Source organism: Balaenoptera musculus, chromosome 3 (genome assembly GCF_009873245.2).
Source record: "Balaenoptera musculus isolate JJ_BM4_2016_0621 chromosome 3, mBalMus1.pri.v3, whole genome shotgun sequence".
Taxonomy (NCBI): Eukaryota; Metazoa; Chordata; class Mammalia; order Artiodactyla; family Balaenopteridae; genus Balaenoptera; species Balaenoptera musculus.
In genome coordinates this window covers 144,614,952-144,632,946 of record NC_045787.1, presented here as the reverse complement: position 1 = coordinate 144,632,946, position 17,995 = coordinate 144,614,952, and the positions used below count along the sequence as shown (strand labels likewise).

Below are 17,995 nucleotides of genomic sequence, written 5' to 3'. Positions count from 1 at the left end.
CAGGTGTTGGCATTTTTCAAAGTTCCCCAGGTGATTATGATGTGCAGCCAGGGTGGAGAACCATGGCCTAGACATTGTACAGCCTCAGGATGCAGGTTCACACCCCACACTGGAAAGGTCACAATAGATCGTCTGCTTGGACCTAAGTATATGCCTTGCTAGGGGCCAGCCACATGTCCAGCAGCCTTAGATGACCACATGGCTGCACTCAGGAAGCTCAAATAGAGAAACAGAGCTGTGGCCTCTATAATTTCCAGCCCTAAGCAGCAGCAGCCAATGGCAATCAGATTGGGAATATTTCATCCATGCAGAGGTGTGGGGACCTGCTCTTGCTGGTGATCCACGGGTACCTGAGGCTTTTCCCTTCTCTATATCTGTTTTCTCATCTACTATTTGGATTCAAAGAATGCCTTTGCCTCTCTGAGCTGACTGGAGATGAATGAGATTTGTGTGAGGTACCCTCAGTTCCTTGGGGCGAGGCAGAATCCCCTAGTAGGAAGGCTCTAGGAGAAAGTGGGAAGAGTTTAATCTCTCTATGGAGCTGTGCTACCTTAGGCAGTTTCCCTTCCCTCTCTGAGCTTCAGTATGCAAACCAGCAAAATGAAGACTCTACCTTCCACAGTGTTCTGCCATGAAATGAGATAAAGCATATAAGCCCCTAGTGCAGCCCTTGGCACATAACAGGGGTTCAATAAATTGCTTTTCTTCCAAGAATGCCACTGTTAGCTCTTAATCTTTTTAATGTGATGTCAAAGGAGGAAACCAAGACCCACAGTGTCCAATATAAACAATCATTTGCTGTTTATAGGCTGAAGCCTCTTGATCAACTCCTGGACTCCAGGTCCCTCAGCAGGGGGTCCTGACCACCTCTTCATCTCTGTACCCCCAACCACACCATGTGAGGCTCCAGACTTTCTATACCAGAGGGTCTTGGGAGTGACACTTGTTCTGGAAGGGGGGTGTTGTGAAGAGTCTCATCTTTAAGCTGCATTTGCTTATGGTCACAGTATTTGCATTTGAATCGGACATTTGCTTGGGGGCAGGGGAGGGTGATGTGCTGCTTGGCACAGTGCCTGGCACAACGTAGGCACTAATAACTGGAAGCCAAAGGAATAGGCTAGCCTTCCCTTTCACAGCTTACCTCTTCTGCCCAATGTCATGGACGAAATGAAGATTAAGAGTATAAGAAATAGTTCTGTTTATTGATTAGAAGATGGTATAAAATTACAGCAATTTGCAGGCATTCTGGGCTTTCTGGGAGGGTCATGCAGTGCTGGGCTCTAGCAGGAGATGGAGTGGAGGCATGGGCCACTGGGCATTGGCTCCCTTCCTATGCATGTTAAGGGACTTGCACCACCAGCACAGATGCTAATATGAGAGAGCATTATTGTCCTTGCCTCTGGAAACAAAGGACATGTGCAGTTTGGGTCATCAGACAATGCCATGCTTAATAATTCAGTCGTATCCTACATATGTTAGGCGCTGGCTCTCCCAATCTGTTCATGGTAGATTCTAATTGTTCTGTATAATACTCATTCTTCCCACCAAAGAAAGAGAAACAGGCACATTGGTTTGGGAGACCATCAGAAGTTGATGTGCATTTGGCTCAGGTCATCTTGCTTCCAGATACATCAAGGTCTGCTGGACTTGGAGGCAGTAGGCTGGGGCACGCAAGCAGAAAAGTGTGCACTACTGTTTAAGCTCAAGCAGAGGGACCTTCCATAGGGCAGCAGTACGAAGAGGTGAGCATGCTTCCAAAGCAAACCCGATTTCATCTTGTCTCTCTCAAGAAGAGGGAGGAGGAAGACCTGGCAATCAGAGACTGAGCCACGTGATCCTGGGCTCAACAACATGTCTTTGCAGAGAATTCTTCCAAAGTGCAAAATGTGTTTCTGTCCCAAGAGTCCGCGTGTAAAATCTGAAGGAGGGCCGATCAAGGTGTTAAGTTGGTTGTTTAGTAACGTCTCTGAGAGCCGAATGGCTGTGTTCACAGTTACATGACATTTTGGAACAGCTGGAGGGACCTCATGATGTTGTCATCCTGGGATGGGAGGAGGGGGAGAAGATGATGGTTAGAATTCTCTGAGGCTTCTCCCTGAGAAGCTCTATAACTTCTCAAATCTCCAGAGTACATCTCCAGAATGGGTTTCCTATTCAGAAAGAACTCTGCAAGGGTATGAGAAACAGGGAGTAAGGGGTAGGTGGGGACCTAGAAAGTGAGAAGTTCAAAGGGAGAAGCACCTTCTCTGGCTTTAAAGAGGAATTCAGAAAAAAAAAAACCCCAAATTATCCAGTAAACCAGCAAGGACTACTTCTTTTAAGAAGCTGTGGGCAATTGCATTTTTATCAAATGCTTGGTCTATACCTATGGAGATGATCACATGTTTTTTTCTTTTTTATTCTATTCTATTTTACATTTTTCTATTGTATATTCTCTAAGGAGTAAGTATGGAATGTGGAAAATCCTCAAATATTTAGATATTAAACAACACATTTCTAATTCCATGGGTCAGAGAAAAATATTTTGAATTAAAATATAATGAAAATGTGACATATCAACATTTTGGGGATCTAAAGCAGTACTCAGCTAAAGCAGTACTCAGAGGAAAATGTATCCCTTTAAATGCATATATTAGAAAAGAATGGTTGAAAATCAATGATCTAAACCTCCATCTCAAAAATCTAGAAAGAAAACCTAAAAAATTGAATTAAAGTAAAAAAGCAGAAGGAAGGAAATAATTTAGAGCACACATAAATGAAATAGAAAAGAGACCTAAAGTAGAGAAAATCAACAAAGTTGATTATGGGTATTTGAAATCTTTTAAAAGTTTCTAGAACAGGGAGGTATAATTGCCTGACAGTTAAGTATATGGATTTGGAAGTCAGGCTGCCTAGATTCTAATCCTGGCTCTGTCACTTACGAGCTGAGTGACCTTAGGCAAGTTACTTAGTCTCTCTGTGCCTCAGTTTCTTCGTGTGTGCAATGGCATTGATCATAGTATCTACTTATAGGGTGGGTTGTGAAAAAGAAGTGAGTTAATTAATCAATATTGCTTGCTAATGTGAGAAACTAAATTGATTAAAAAACTGTTAAGCAAAGTCAAAAAAGCATGGTACACTAGGGCATGGTATTTAAAATTAGAACGATGGAGTTCAAGTTCCATCTCTATCACTTATTGTGCTTTAACCACATCTCTTAACCTGCAGTGCCTCGGTTTTCTTTAAAATGGGTATGATGAATACTGATGTTCAGCTAGTTCATAATGATTAAAATGTGGAAATGTTTCTAATCCTGTTGGTAAATAGCTGCTGACCTGAGCCTCTCTAGCTACCTGGCTACCTGGTAACTGGTCCAGAACCCCTAGACTACCGAAAGATCCATCAACTAACAGGTTAATACCAACTTTAGCAGGGGTTCTTTAGGGCACTGCTCCAGGGCATTGGTCAAAGTCAGTTAAGAATGATCAATTCTCAGTCTACTCTAGTTATTAAATATTTTGACTACATAGTGACCCTACTGCCCAGGGTTGTTTACATTACGTGAGGTTTACTTAATGTACCTAAAACTTGGTAGGTGCTCACTACATGTTAATAACGTCTCCCCAGCTTTCTTGCATTTGCAGTTCTTATTGGCTGGAACTCAGAGTAACTGTGCACCTTTCTGAGAAAAGGTAGGAGTATAAATGCATTTTTCTAAATTAGAGGAAAGCAGTTATTTCCAGTTCAGTCTCTGGCTGGCTCTGGGGCCAGTTTATCCTTTTAGCAACATCAGCATCACCCTTGACCTTCTGAATGGGAATCTGCATTTTAACAAGAACTTCAAGGAGGCTGGTTTGCACATTAAAGTTTTAGAAGCATTGGTCAGGGCACTTTTGTTAACATGAAGATTTCTAGATCCCCATCCCAGATCTAGAGTCTCTGGGTTAAGGCCTGGAAATGTGCATTTTTAGAATCATCCCAGGCAATTCTTATGCACACTATGGTTTAAGAATCACAGCTTTAGATTTTTTTTCCAGCTACTCCCTTGTAGTCTGGGGAGTGGGTCATCAAGCCAGAGGAAGACTGAAAAATGACAGTGTTGCCCACTTGGAAGTCTGTAGTTTCACAGAGAGCCCCCTCTGGGCTTTCACATCCCCCTTCTTAGTCTGTGTGGCTCAGCCTGTGCTTACCCAAGACTAGCCACAGACCAGTCTGAGGAGTGGAGATTGTTGAAATTCTGAGTTGTTGCTGGTGATGGTGATGGTGGTGGCTCTAATCTGAGAAATTGCAGGTTTCTCATTTTCTCCCTTCTGCCTGTCCCAGATTTCCCTTCCCAGATATAGAGGTTTTCTGCCCTGAGATCTCTCCTTACCTCCTGACAGGATTCAAGAAATTCGTCTAAAGTCACGATGCCATCTTTATTTTTGTCCATTTTCTGAAAGACCCAACAAGAAGCACTTTAAAGAATCTGGTGATATGCATTCCAAAACTTGCTTTCTGTTAACCAACATTCCCCCGAGAATTAGGATGGTCTTTCACTGGACAGAAAACTCCACCCAGGCCCTGGTTACAGCACTTTGACCCCCATGAGCTTCCTTCAAATTAAAAAACTTGCTGTAGATGCTCATCTTCTCATCACCAGATTATTCTGCTGACACCCTAACATGTCTTTCCCAGTCTCACTTCTAGCCTGTCCATTTGGCAGAAAGAACACTGGACATGAGAGGTTCTACTTCTGTCTCTGTCACTTACTGTGTGACCTTGAGTGAGTCTTTAAGCCTCTCTGAGCCTCTGCTTTTCCCATCTGCAAAGTGAGAGGATTAGACTAGAATGAGCTCTGATCTTCTCTGATACTCTCCTGCTAGGTTAATTTTTTTATTAGCACACCATTAAGATTTTGCCACTCTTCTATTCACGGACTAACAGCACTTACTTTTTACCAGAGCAAAGCTAAACTCTTCGGTCTAAAGATCTCACCCTAGTTTCCAACCCACCCTAGTTTCCACCTGATTTCCCCTTACTCCCCAGACACAAATGCTTAACACCTACACAGATGTGCTTAATGATGTCTTCTCTGTTTACTCTGATCCCCCAACCATTTTTATGGAATTCAGAGTCCATACTCTACCACTTATACTTAATAATATTCTTCCTTATTCTCTTCTGTAGTGTATACTTGTCCATTTAATGAGATAATCTATTCCTGGAGGGCAATACATCTTGTAATTCTTTTCTGTTTCCTACCATCTGTAGTGCAGACTTGGACACAAACCACTGCTCAGAGGCTTGTGGGTTGACTGATGTAAGTTGAGCTTAAAGCTCACGCACAGGTGTGTGCTCTTACCTGGAAGAAGACGTCCACGTGCTGCCTTGGAGTGTCTTCTTTAAGCACAGGATACGTGTATTTCCCCATCATGTCATAGATGGCTTTGACAATGTCCATCATCTCCTGGAGAGGGGACATAGAAGCACACAGTATGGGAACCAGGAAGTTAAGCTCTTCTGGGTGACAGTCTGGGGCTCTTTGTCCCCCTTGAGAATGAAAGTGATTAAGAGGAACTTCTTCAGCTAATGAGAGGGCGTTAGAAAGCAAGCTGAAGGGGATATATTCTGGGAGCCTCCTTCCAGAGAGAGGGCAGTGGAAAATTCTCTTTGTCGTCAGAAGCTCTTGGGTAGCTTGCCTCTTCCTGAGCATTCCTCAGTGAGGGGTTATAAGTGGGATCTGAGTGGACATATTCATGTACTGATCAGCCCACACCCCATTTTTGGAAGACCCTCTCTCTGCTCCATAATTCCTTTGAAGGGTTGGCCTGGGTGGCTGTGTTTGTACCAGGTGACCTGTCACTGTGGCCACAGCTGATTGGAACAAATGTGGACATCCAACTACAGAGCTGAGCCACTCTATTTTTATCTCTTGAGAAGTTTGAGTGAAGAGTTGGAGTTGGTGCCAGAGTTGGTGCCATGGGCAAACCATTTCCGGGATTTAGCTGAGATCAGGGGAGAGCAGATACCGAAAATTATTCTATTACAGGGAAGAACTTCCATAAAGAGTAGACTGGAGCAGATGGAGTCGAGGAGATGAGAGGAATTCTGGGAGAAAGGGAGAGAAAGAAGAGAAGTGAGGAGAGTAGAGGAGTAGAGGGAGAAGGGAGGTGGGACACGGGGGAGGACAGAGAAATATTCTCATGAGCACACGTGCACACACACACACACACAAACACGCTCTCTCTCTCTCTCTCTGAGAAAAGCAGTTGAAGAAGACAGAGGTAGTAACAGGGACCAAGAGAAGCCCCGGAGAGGCAGCGTCTGAGAATGGTTACCCTATCCACTAAAACCTCCTCTGAGGTCTTCCCCCCTGCCCCGCCCCGCCCCCCCCCCCCCCATGTTGCTGCCAACTCGAACCCATCATTCCTGCAGAGGAGAGTGTGGCCAACTTGACCTAAGACAATGCTGGAGGAGGGAGAGGAAAGAGAGGAATAAGAAGAGGAGACTGGTGTGATGTAGGGGGAGACTAACAATTTCTAGCTTGAATGGGGATTAAATGTGTTACACCAAACGACCTATATCTTCTTTTTCACTTAAAAAAATTATTTATTTTTTAAGACTTTTTAGAGAAACTACCTATATCTTTACAAGAAATCTCTCAGCTTAAGCTCGTTTATGTTGATCATTTTCTAGCTTTGTAACCAAAAGATCCCTTTCTACAAAGGCAAAAATTACCATTCTTGATTGATGGGGCCAGATAGATGTTACAAATTCTTTCATATTTCCTTTCTAATCTTTCATTGATATGGAATAAGTGATCAGCACATACACATTAAAATAATTAACTTGTTCTTTTTATTGCTCTGTAGATCTGTTTCCCCAAGAATGTGAGTTCTGAGGACACATGCTTGATCCTCATTGCTAAGTTCTCTGCACCTGGCACCATGCCTGCCATGGGCTGGGAGCCCAGTCACCGTTGAGTGGCTCTGTGGTGTTTTCCTGATCACACTGACCAGAAGTAGTGTTCCATGGGCTTCCCCATCCCCTACTTGGAACGGGGGAAAAGAATGTAGGAAGGCAGCCTTGTCTTCAGGATATTTGATGGAGTGTCTACAGAGACCCAGGGGACAGCTTCTATCTTGGGTTCCTTGCTGCTACGCCTCATTCCATGTGCTTATTTTATTTAATTGTTTTTGTTTTGTTTTTTAACCTATTATTAATCATTTTAGACTTACACAAAACTTGCAAAAATAGTACAGAGAATTCATGTATACCTTTGACCCAGCTTCCCCTAATGCTAACAACTTGCATAACCACAGCACAATGATGAAAGCTAGGAAAGTAATAATGCTACAATACCAGTAACTACGACACTATAAACAATGCCACAAAACTATTAAACTATAGAGCTTATTCAAGCTCCATCAGTTTTTTCCTCAATGCCTTTTTATGTTCAAGGATCCCACATCGCATTCAATTGTTGTGTCTCCTTAGTCTCCTCTGATCTGTGACAGTGCCTCATTCTGTCTTTGTCTTTGGAGACCATGACTCTTTTGATATGAGTACTGGTCAGTTATTTTGTAGAATGTCTCTCAGTTTGGGTTAGTTCCTGGTTGTCTTATGATTAGACTGAAGTTATGCATTTTTGACAAGAATACCGTAGAAGTGATGTTATATCCTTCTTGGTGCAACATATCAAAGAGGTACATGGTGTTGCTATGTCTTATTACTGGCGATGTTAACCTTGATCACTTGATTAAGGTGGTGCCTGTCAAGCTTCCCCACTGATCTTAGAATCTGTTAGTGGATCCTGCCTGCAAAAATTATTACTGTAATGTTTGCTTAATGGGGATTTTGTATTTTCTTTATTCCTTCTATGTTTATTTTTTTTTATTTATTTATTTTTTTAAATTTTATTTATTTATTTATTTTTGGCTGCGTTGGGTCTTCGTTTCTGTGCGAGGGCTTTCTCCAGTTGCGGCAAGTGGGGGCCACTCTTCATCGCGGTGCGCGGGCCTCTCACTATCGCGGCCTCTCTTGTTGCGGAGCACAGGCTCCAGACACACAGGCTCAGCAATTGTGGCTCACGGGCCCAGTTGCTCCGCGGCATGTGGGATCCTCCCAGACCAGGGCTCGAACCTGTGTCCCCTGCATTGGCAGGCAGATTCTCAACCACTGCGCCACCAAAGGAAGCCCCTCCTTCTATGTTTATTAATTGGAATTCTTCTTTAAGGAAGAGTTGTCCTTCCCCTCCCCCATTTGTTTATGTATTCATTGATTTAAATACATATTTATTATTTATTTAAGTACATAATATATTATTTGTACATATATATTAGGACTCATGGACATTTACTTTATTTTATAGATTATAACCCAAAACTATCAATTTGTATTTTGTTGCCCAAATTGTTCTGGCTTTGGCTGTTGGGAACTCCTTCAGGCTGACTTCTGTGGTTCTTTGACATACCCTGCCTGCCATCTTTTCTTTTTTTTAAATAGCACTCCCATTTTTTTCAACACTGCAAGAAGCTCCAGGATCATCTTTTTGTATTTTCTCTTTCCCAGGCCTGGAATTAACCAAGTCCAAGGAGGCTGGTTCTTTTTATTGGAGAATGATATTTAGAAACCAAGATCTGGGTGCTAGGTCTACTCATTGCTCTGGGAGTGTCATTGCTCTTAGGTCCTAACAATGGACAGAACTAGGAAATATATATCTCTGTCCATGTGTTTAATTAAAGATGTGTGCTTTACAAGTCCTTAACACCCATATGGCTATAGGTTTATTTCCTGAGTAAGTTTTATAACATAAAAGACTTAAAGATAAATTTTGATTGCTCTCTCAGGATTTTCATTGCCTACAGTTTTGATGAAACTATTTCCAAATGACTGCCTGGAGAAGATCCAGCAATCTTTTCTAAGAAGCTGCTTATTCACACTTTCTTTTCCTTTTAAGGAGTACTTTATTAATCCTGCCATCCAGAAAGGTCTGATGAGTATTAATGGGGACAGTTTTGTCTAGTTTGCAAATTAAAAAAAGGGAGCAGGAGTTAGTAAGATTATTCAGTGATGGAATAATGGTTGAATCAAGGTTGAAGATCTTGTTATAAGTCTCATTTTAGGGTCCTTTCTTTATATATTTTGTAAAGTAGTATTTGAATATTTTGGAGTATAATATATTGAGTATATATAGAAGCATTTAATTATTTACAAAGTTGAGATAATATTATATATACTACTGTATAAAGTGATTTTTAAAATGTAACATACAAATTTTTATATCTTATTGCTCTTACATGGTTTTAAATGGCCACCTGTCATTCCATTATATGTATTTACTGGAATTTTTACCACATCTGCTATTAGTGGATATTAGGATTTTCACATTTTGGGGATTGTTCACCACTTTGTCTTCAGCACCTAGAACACCTAATAAGCCCTCAAATATATGTTGAGCAAATCCATGACTGAATGAATGAGGAATGAAAATTGGAGAGAAATCTGCAGGGTTGAGGTGAGGATTAGAGATGACATTTGTAACTCCAGGCACTGTGCCTGGCACATAGGAGCTCAGGAAGTGGGATGCTATAAGATGCTAAATCCAAGCTTTGACTGAGATGCCAGGATACAGTAGATACCAAAGTGAGTTTTGAGATAGACCTGTGGGTATTTCACTATCTAGATACCACATATACTTTGAGGCTCTAAAAGTGTCAAGCAGTGAAGATTCAGAAATTTATTTGTGATGATTTATTTAGAGATGGCTGCACCTGACCCCCTTCTGAGGTTTTATTAGTAGGCAAAATAGGTTGTGGCTAATATGATTCAACTGGAATCTCCTCTTCCTCAAAGCTCTGCCTTTTCTCTTCTAGGTGATGCCTGCAATGCTACTATTCCAGTTTTTACCTTTAACTTGTGGCTGTTAACCTGTTAAAATGCAAATTCCTGTGGGAGGAGTTACTCTACACTGAAATAAATTATTTATACCCCCTTTAGAATGTGCATTGAATAAGTGAGAGTGAATGAATCTGCTTAACCCTTTCTTGAGTGCCCGTGGCCAGGGCAGGGTAGGGCAATGGGGGAGGTCAAAGGTGACCTTCATTTTGTCAGGAACCACTTCTGCCCCAAAGCAGATCCCTCCTCATTTGGACCATTTCATCCTCATGACTAAGGCTGTTTTCTCTCTAATTAGGTGCTTTCCCTGTAGCTCTCTCATGCCCCTGGCCTCAGCTCACTTACCTCTTTGTTTATGTATCCATCTTTATTGATGTCATACAAATTAAATGTCCACCTTAGTTTCTCATGGACGGTTCCTCTCAGTAAAATTGACAGAGCGGTTACAAAGTCCTGAGAAGTGGAAGAGGCATGAGACATTAACCACCAAGCCATCGGGTGGGGTGAAGCTTTGCCTTTGGGTCAGACTCTGTGACTGCTTTTACAGAATGGTATCTCCCAGGTCCTCTGTCCCCAGAAGGATGTGGCCAAGCTCAGTGAACAGCCCCACCCCCCTTCCATTGCCTACCTTGCCCCATTTTGGGGAAGGAGCTTCTGGAGGAAGAACGGAGCTCAGTGTGTGCTGACACCTACTGTTGCCTTATCCCATGGCTACAATTATTGTACAAGTGGTGGCATCATCTGGTGGCTAAGAACGTGGACTCTGGAAACATACCACCTGAGTTCAAAGCCCTCCTTTACCACTTACTGTTTGACCTTGAGAAAGCCACTCAATCTCTCTCTGCCTTACTTTCCTCTTCTGTAAACTGATAACAAATAATAGAACCCTACCTTGTTAGGGTTACTGTGAGGATTAAATGAGTTCATACATGCAAAGCACTAAGTACAGAGACTGCAGCCTGGTCAGCGCGGTGTGCATGTGAGCGATTAGACTGTTATCGTTAGTCCCTGAGGTCCTGAGTTCCTGGAGGGTAAAGGCAGTTGCTTCTTCTATCTTCAGGAAATCCTTGTTAAATGGTAAAGGACTGAAGCATTTGATGGTCCACTCCTTCTCCCAACACCTCCATGGTTTAGAGGAAGAGTGATGGGGACCCGGGGCCTCCCAGAGACAAGCATACCTCGAACTTCACGGAGCCCGTCTGCGTGGTGTCGAAGGTGTGGAAGAGGTAATGGGCATACATGCTGGCATCTGCAAGGCACAGAAGGAAAAGCAGGTGATGGGAGCAGGGGTCCTGCAGAGGGGAGTGAGATCACTTGAAAACAGTAAGAAAGAGAAGAGAGTGATGCTAGGGTGATAGAAAGGAGAAGATTACAGAGTGGGAAAAACTGCTGCTGTGACCTGGGACCCGTTTGGCTTTTCTGGGGTTTAGGTGGGAAGTTCTGGCAAGAGCTGAGACAGGCCCTTGCTCCTAAGTCTAGCCATCCCCAGAGAGAGACGCTCCTGCCTGTCTATGTGTATAATTCTCGTTGGATGAATGACACGGTACTTGTGTGGAGAAGATGCTCTTCTGAGTGGCAGCACAATGCCATGGGATGAGCACCCATTAGGGAGCAGACAGACCTGGACTTGGAGAGCAGCTCTGTTACTACCTAGCTTTGTGACCCCAGGCATCTAACACAACCTCTCTGAGCTTCACCTTCCCATCTCTGCACAATGTTAAACTTTTCATATAGCCATAGCATCAAAACCATCATCAAGCCTGCCACATAGTCAAAACTCAATATAAGAATGGCTCCATAGGATTCAACAAACATTGGCTCTGGGGCCTGCATGGGGTGAAGCTGCCCCCGGCTGGGGGAGGGGTCCTGTACTGGGTCCCACACCTAAGAAGGCTGCTGAAGAGGTCCATGAGAAACGGAGCCCAAGAAGTGTCTGGGACACTTGGATCTCTGTTTCATCAGGACCCGGGGAAGGGGTCCTGCAGGAGATGGCTCCTGGGGCAGGAAGTAAGTTGTCATGTGACACATTGAAGCCACAGGAAGAGCCTCTGATGCCCCAGACCCGTGGGGTCAGAGCAGGTTCCTGCAGGAGTCAGGCGGAGTGACATAGCGGCTGTGAGCCTGGCACACTTGCTCACCTGATTTATAAGCACAATTTTATTCAACCTGCATCTTTTTGGATTCCTTTATTTTTATAGTCTCTGGTATTTGCTAAAGTTCTTTTTCAAGGAAAGCTGTTTTAAGGAAAGGATGGAGTATAGCACAATGGTAGGCCTATCATGGCAAAGCTTTAGACAGACACTTCTTTGGGATCAAATTCTGGTCTGCCACTCACTAGCTGTGCGATGTTCCGTGAACTGCTTAGCCTGAGACGTAGTTGCCCGGATCGCAGATAAAAATACCAGCTTTATAGAGCTGTTAGGAGATTTTGTGATATTGCTTTATCACTCTGCTCTCTGGGAGAAGGTCCATTTTCAGAGCTCTTTTCTGCTAAAGCTTTAGTGAGTTCCACACCTTGCAATAAGGGAGGAATTCTGCTCTGAGTTCTCCCCAACCTTGAGGAGGAGGCAGATAATAAGGAAGTATGAACTTGGAGGAAGGAAGGCTGCCAGAGGATGAAGAGAGGGAGCCAGGAGGGATCTGTTTCAAGATCGGACTCACCTCCATGAGGGAAAAACTGAGCGTAGATCTGCTTGAATGTTTCTTCATTGACCACACCACTGGGGCACTCCTGTGTGAAAGGGGGAGAGTTAGCGGGAGTGTCTGAGAGCCTCGGGGTTCCTTGTGATCCCTGGTGGGTAGGGACTGGGCAACCACCTGTGCACCTCCGTATCTCCAAGGTGAGTGGCCGGGAGATAGTTCCACCTTAGGACTGAAGCTGCTTTGCGAAATGATGAGATGTCATCAGAGAACTGGCACTGTGAGGTGGAAAGACTCTGGGCTTTGGGATTAGAAAGACCTGGGTTTGGAACAGTCAGCTCTACCCACCACCAGAGCCTCCCATCAAGCCTCTTAGATAGCCTCAACCACCAGAGGGCAGACAACAGAAGCAAGAAAAACTACAATCCTGCAGCCTGTGGACCAAAAACCACAGTTACAGAAAGATAGAGAAGATGAAAAGGCAGAGGGCTATGTACCAGATGAAGGAACAAGAAAAAACCCCAGAAAAACAACTAAATGAAGTGGAGATAGGCAACCTTCCAGGAAAAGAATTCAGAATAATGATAGTGAAGATGATCCAGGACCTCGGAATAAGAATGGAGGCAAAGATTGAGAAGATGCAAGAAATGATTAACAAAGACCTAGAAGAATTAAAGAACAAACAAACAGAGATGACCAATACAATAACTGAAATGAAAACTACACTAGAAGGAATCAATAGCAGAATAACTGAGGCAGAAGAACGGATAAGTGACCTGGAAGACAGAATGGTGGAATTCACTGCTGCGGAACAGACTAAAGAAAAAAGAATGAAAAGAAATGAAGACAGCCTAAGAGACCTCTGGGACAACATTAAACGCAACAACATTCGCATTATAGGGGTCCCAGAAGGAGAAGAGAGAGAGAAAGGACCAGAGAAAATATTTGAAGAGATTATAGTCGAAAACTTCCCTAACATGGGAAAGGAAATAGCCACCCAAGTCCAGGAAGCGCAGAGAGTCCCATACAGAATAAACCCAAGGAGAAACACGCCGAGACACATAGTAATCAAAGTGGCAAAAATTAAAGACAAAGAAAAATTATTGAAAGCAGCAAGGGAAAAACGACAAATAACATACAAGGGAACTCCCATAAGGTTAACAGCTGATTTCTCAGCAGAAACTCTGCAAGCCAGAAGGGAGTGGCATGATATACTTAAAGTGATGAAAGGGAAGAACCTACAACCAAGATTACTCTACCCGGCAAGGATCTCATTTAGATTTGATGGAGATATCAAAAGCTTTACAGACAAGCAAAAGCTAAGAGAATTCAGCACCACCAAACCAGCTCTACAACAAATGCTAAAGGAACTTCTCTAAGTGGGAAACACAAGAGAAGAAAAGGACCTACAAAAACGAACCCAAAACAATTAAGAAAATGGTCATAGGAACATACATATCGATAATTACCTTAAACGTGAATGGATTAAATGCCCCAACCAAAAGACATAGACTGGCTGAATGGATACAACAACAAGACCCATATATATGCTGTCTACAAGAGACCCACTTTAGACCTAGGGACACATACAGACTGAAAGTGAGGGGATGGAAAAAGATCTTCCATGCAAATGGAAATCAAAAGAAAGCTGGAGTAGCTATACTCATATCAGATAAAATAGACTTTAAAATAAAGAATGTTACAAGAGACAAGGAAGGACACTACATAATGATCCAGGGATCAATCCAAGAAGAAGATATAACAATTATAAATATATATGCACCCAACATAGGAGCACCTCAATACATAAGGCAACTGCTAACAGCTATAAAAGAGGAAATCGACAGTAACACAATGATAGTGGGGGACTTTAACACTTCACTTACACCAATGGACAGATCATCCAAAATGAAAATAAATAAGGAAACAGAAGCTTTAAATGACACAATAGACCAGTTAGATTTAATTGATATATATAGGACATTCCATCCAAAAACAGCAGATTACACGTTCTTCTCAAGTGCGCACGGAACATTCTCCAGGATAGATCACATCTTGGGTCACAAATCAAGCCTCAGTAAATTTAAGAAAATTGAAATCATATCAAGCATCTTTTCTGACCACAACGCTATGAGATTAGAAATGAATTACAGGGAAAAAAACGTAAAAAAGACAAACACATGGAGGCTAAACAATACGTTACTAAATAACCAAGAGATCCCTGAAGAAATCAAAGAGGAAATAAAAAAATACCTAGAGACAAATGACAATGAAAACACGACGACCCAAAACCTATGGGATGCAGCAAAAGCGGTTCTAAGAGGGAAGTTTATAGCTATACAAGCCTACCTAAAGAAACAAGAAAAAGCTCAAGTAAACAATCTAACCTTACACCTAAAGAAACTAGAGAAAGAAGAACAAACAAAACCCAAAGTTAGCAGAAGGAAAGAAATCATAAAGATCAGAGCAGAAATAAATGAAATAGAAACAAAGAAAACAATAGCAAAGATCAATAAAACTAAAAGTTGGTTCTTTGAGAAGATAAACAAAATTGATAAGCCATTAGCCAGACTCATCAAGAAAAAGAGGGAGAGGACTCAAATCAATAAAATCAGAAATGAAAAAGGAGAAGTTACAACAGACACTGCAGAAATACAAAGCATCCTAAGAGACTACTACAAGCAACTTTATGCCAATAAAATGGACAACCTGGAAGAAATGGACAAATTCTTAGAAAGGTATAACCTTCCAAGACTGAATCAGGAAGAAACAGAAAATATGAACAGACCAATCACAAGTAATGAAATTGAAACTGTGATTAAAAATCTTCCAACAAACAAAAGTCCAGGACCAGATGGCTTCACAGGTGAATTCTATCAAACATTTAGAGAAGAGCTAACACCCATCCTTCTCAAACTCTTCCAAAAAATTGCAGAGGAAGGAACACTCCCAAACTCATTCTATGAGGCCACCATCACCCTGATACCAAAACCAGACAAAGACACTACAAAAAAAGAAAATTACAGACCAATATCACTGATGAATATAGATGCAAAAATCCTCAACAAAATACTAGCAAACAGAATCCAACAACACATTAAAAGGATCATACACCACGATCAAGTGGGATTTATCCCAGGGATGCAAGGATTCTTCAATATATGCAAATCAATCAATGTGATACACCATATTAACAAATTGAAGAATAAAAACCATATGATCATCTCAATAGATGCAGAAAAAGCTCTTGACAAAATTCAACACCCATTTCTGAAAAAAAAAAAAAAAAGAAAGACCTGGGTTTGGATCCTGACTCAGCCCCTTCTAAGCTTTGTAACTTGGAGTGAGTCACTCTCTGATTCTCAGTGTCCTTACCTGTAAAATGGGGCTACCGGTACCTTTCCAGCAAGGCTATCATGAGGCTAAATATATGAAATAATGAGGTAAATTAATACATTGGCTATCAGGCTTGTACTTCAGTCTGTGAGCTTGGTTAGCAGCAGACCTAAATCCCATCATTTCTGGGGTACTAACAATATTGACAGTGTGAATGGGTTATGCTGAAGCTAGTATCTGGGCCAAGGCTGTGCCATCCTGTGAAGTCTCTGGGCTACTGGCCAGTTTCCCATCTACTGAGACTGCCTCATTCTTGCCTGGCATCTTTCTCTAGCCAGGTGACCTTGCTCTCCTGTTTCCTTTATAGATTTGGCCTTCCTTTTACAACTACACATGTGCAAAAATCTCTCTGATGGGTCCCTTTGGCATTTGGGAGAGCTTAGTCCCAAATGGGAAATCCTGCCTGGGCCTTCAGAGGCCGTGTGGGTCTTACATTTTTGAAGCCTCGATAAAGGACTTGCAGCTCCCTCTTGGTGAAGTTGGTCTGGGCCTCAAGCTGCTCCAGTCCCTCAGGCCGATGGCAAACCATGGTCATCTCCAACTCGTCTTCAATCTTATCTGGAATCAGAGGAGATGGCATTGAAGCAGCTAACCTTGGTGGTCACTTGTCAGCCCACAGTCTGGGCTGTCAAAAGGGTGGTGTGGTGACCTGAGACATAAGGTCATGGGCTGGGGGTCACACTGCAGATGACCTTCCTGCTTTGAACCCCACCTCCCTGCTCAGTCACTTTCTGTCTTACCATCAGTCCAGCCATTACTCCAGCTGTGTTGGATACCACCTAGGGAGGGAGCTTGAGCCTTGGAGATAAACGTGTTCCAAGTGGAGATGAGGGCAGAAGTGCTAAAGATAAGTCCATATGAAAACATTTCCTTTTCTTTCAGAATAACTGCTCTGCATATTCAGTTTGCTGCCCATTGAACCATCTGAATATTCTAGAGACACAGGTAAGTGAGCAGATTGACTAACATCCTCCAAACAGCAAAGGGAGACAAATTTATAAAAAAAACCATAGAGTAAACTCTCACCATTTAGGAATCTAGAGGAAGACTAGCTTGATTTGGCAAAAAGTACAAATTACAGCATGTTAAGTATTAATTTAAAAATGTGAATGCACTTCCCGGTATTGTAATATCTACCAGACATCCTTAAATAATAGGAAAATGACTTAAATGGGAGCTACTTTATATAAATGAAAGCTTCCGAAGTATTTGAAGGGCTCTAAAAACAGTTGTTTTAAGTAGTAGTTTATTCCTCCTACATGTACTATTATACAGTGCAATGTAATTTTGCACTAGTTATTTAGAAAGTGTCATTTAAAGTATCCCATTGCTCTGTCCATCTCCTACTGTAGGATCACAAAATCTAAATAAGTATAACTTTCAACGTTTTACCATCACAGAAGGTAAGTGAGTGTTTTCCTCTAGGCCCTGCCAGAATGCTTTCTATAAATGTACTCCAATCAAGAATCAATTGCCATCTAACCTTCTTGGCCCATTGTTGCCATGCAGGCATCACCAAATCCATGTATTGAACAACTGTAAATATGGGCTGGCAAGAGTAGTGATGAGATGGGCATCACTCCATGATGATGGAGAGTGAGGACAGGCTGAGTTTCTATCTGAGAGAACAGGCTGCGCAGGTGCATTACACTGTGTGCATTTCCCTAGCCAGTGTCAGTCTTTTTGCATCAGATTCTCTCCGCAATTGTCACTTTTCCTTTGAGACTCTGATCTCAATGCAAAAGGAATCCGTCAAAGTGAGTTTATATCTTATACCTCCTCTCTAAGGGAATGGACATTTGGGTAAGGTTCCAAGGGAGAGACAGAAGAACCTGGTAACAATTCCCAATTGTCATCTTTCTTACATACTGGGAAACACATATCATCTTATCCTACAGAGAGTAAAGCAGATTATTCAATATAAATAAGACTCTGTTTATGCAAAATAGCTGCAAGTGGCCAATATCCTTATAATTTGAATAGAGCCTTTAAATACTGTTATGTTTCTAGCTAACAAGTTAAGTAGCAATTACTTAAATACTGCAGCATTCTCAAACAAACAAAAAACCCCACGTAAGTCTAATTCAGAATACTCACATAT

At 42.2% G+C, this 17,995-nt stretch overlaps 1 protein-coding gene across 3 annotated transcripts in view; it reads right to left on the bottom strand.

Annotated features, from left to right (window-relative positions):
* Positions 1–1,132: 1,132 nt before the first annotated feature.
* Positions 1,133–17,995, bottom strand: part of KCNIP1 (potassium voltage-gated channel interacting protein 1) — a 228,321-nt gene continuing 211,458 nt past the window's right edge. The window contains exons 3-9 of one of the 3 annotated variants that reach the window (XM_036845423.1): positions 16,328–16,452; positions 12,520–12,589; positions 11,037–11,107; positions 10,204–10,311; positions 5,324–5,428; positions 4,352–4,414; positions 1,134–2,041 (exon numbers count right to left, since the gene is read on the bottom strand). In XM_036845423.1, the coding sequence (XP_036701318.1) occupies positions 1,994–2,041; positions 4,352–4,414; positions 5,324–5,428; positions 10,204–10,311; positions 11,037–11,107; positions 12,520–12,589; positions 16,328–16,452 (590 nt within the window). In that variant the 3' untranslated portion in view covers positions 1,134–1,993. Of the gene's footprint in view, positions 2,042–4,351; positions 4,415–5,323; positions 5,429–10,203; positions 10,312–11,036; positions 11,108–12,519; positions 12,590–16,327; positions 16,453–17,995 lie in introns of all 3 variants that reach the window. The other 2 variants (XM_036845424.1, XM_036845426.1) reach the window with 2 other exon arrangements.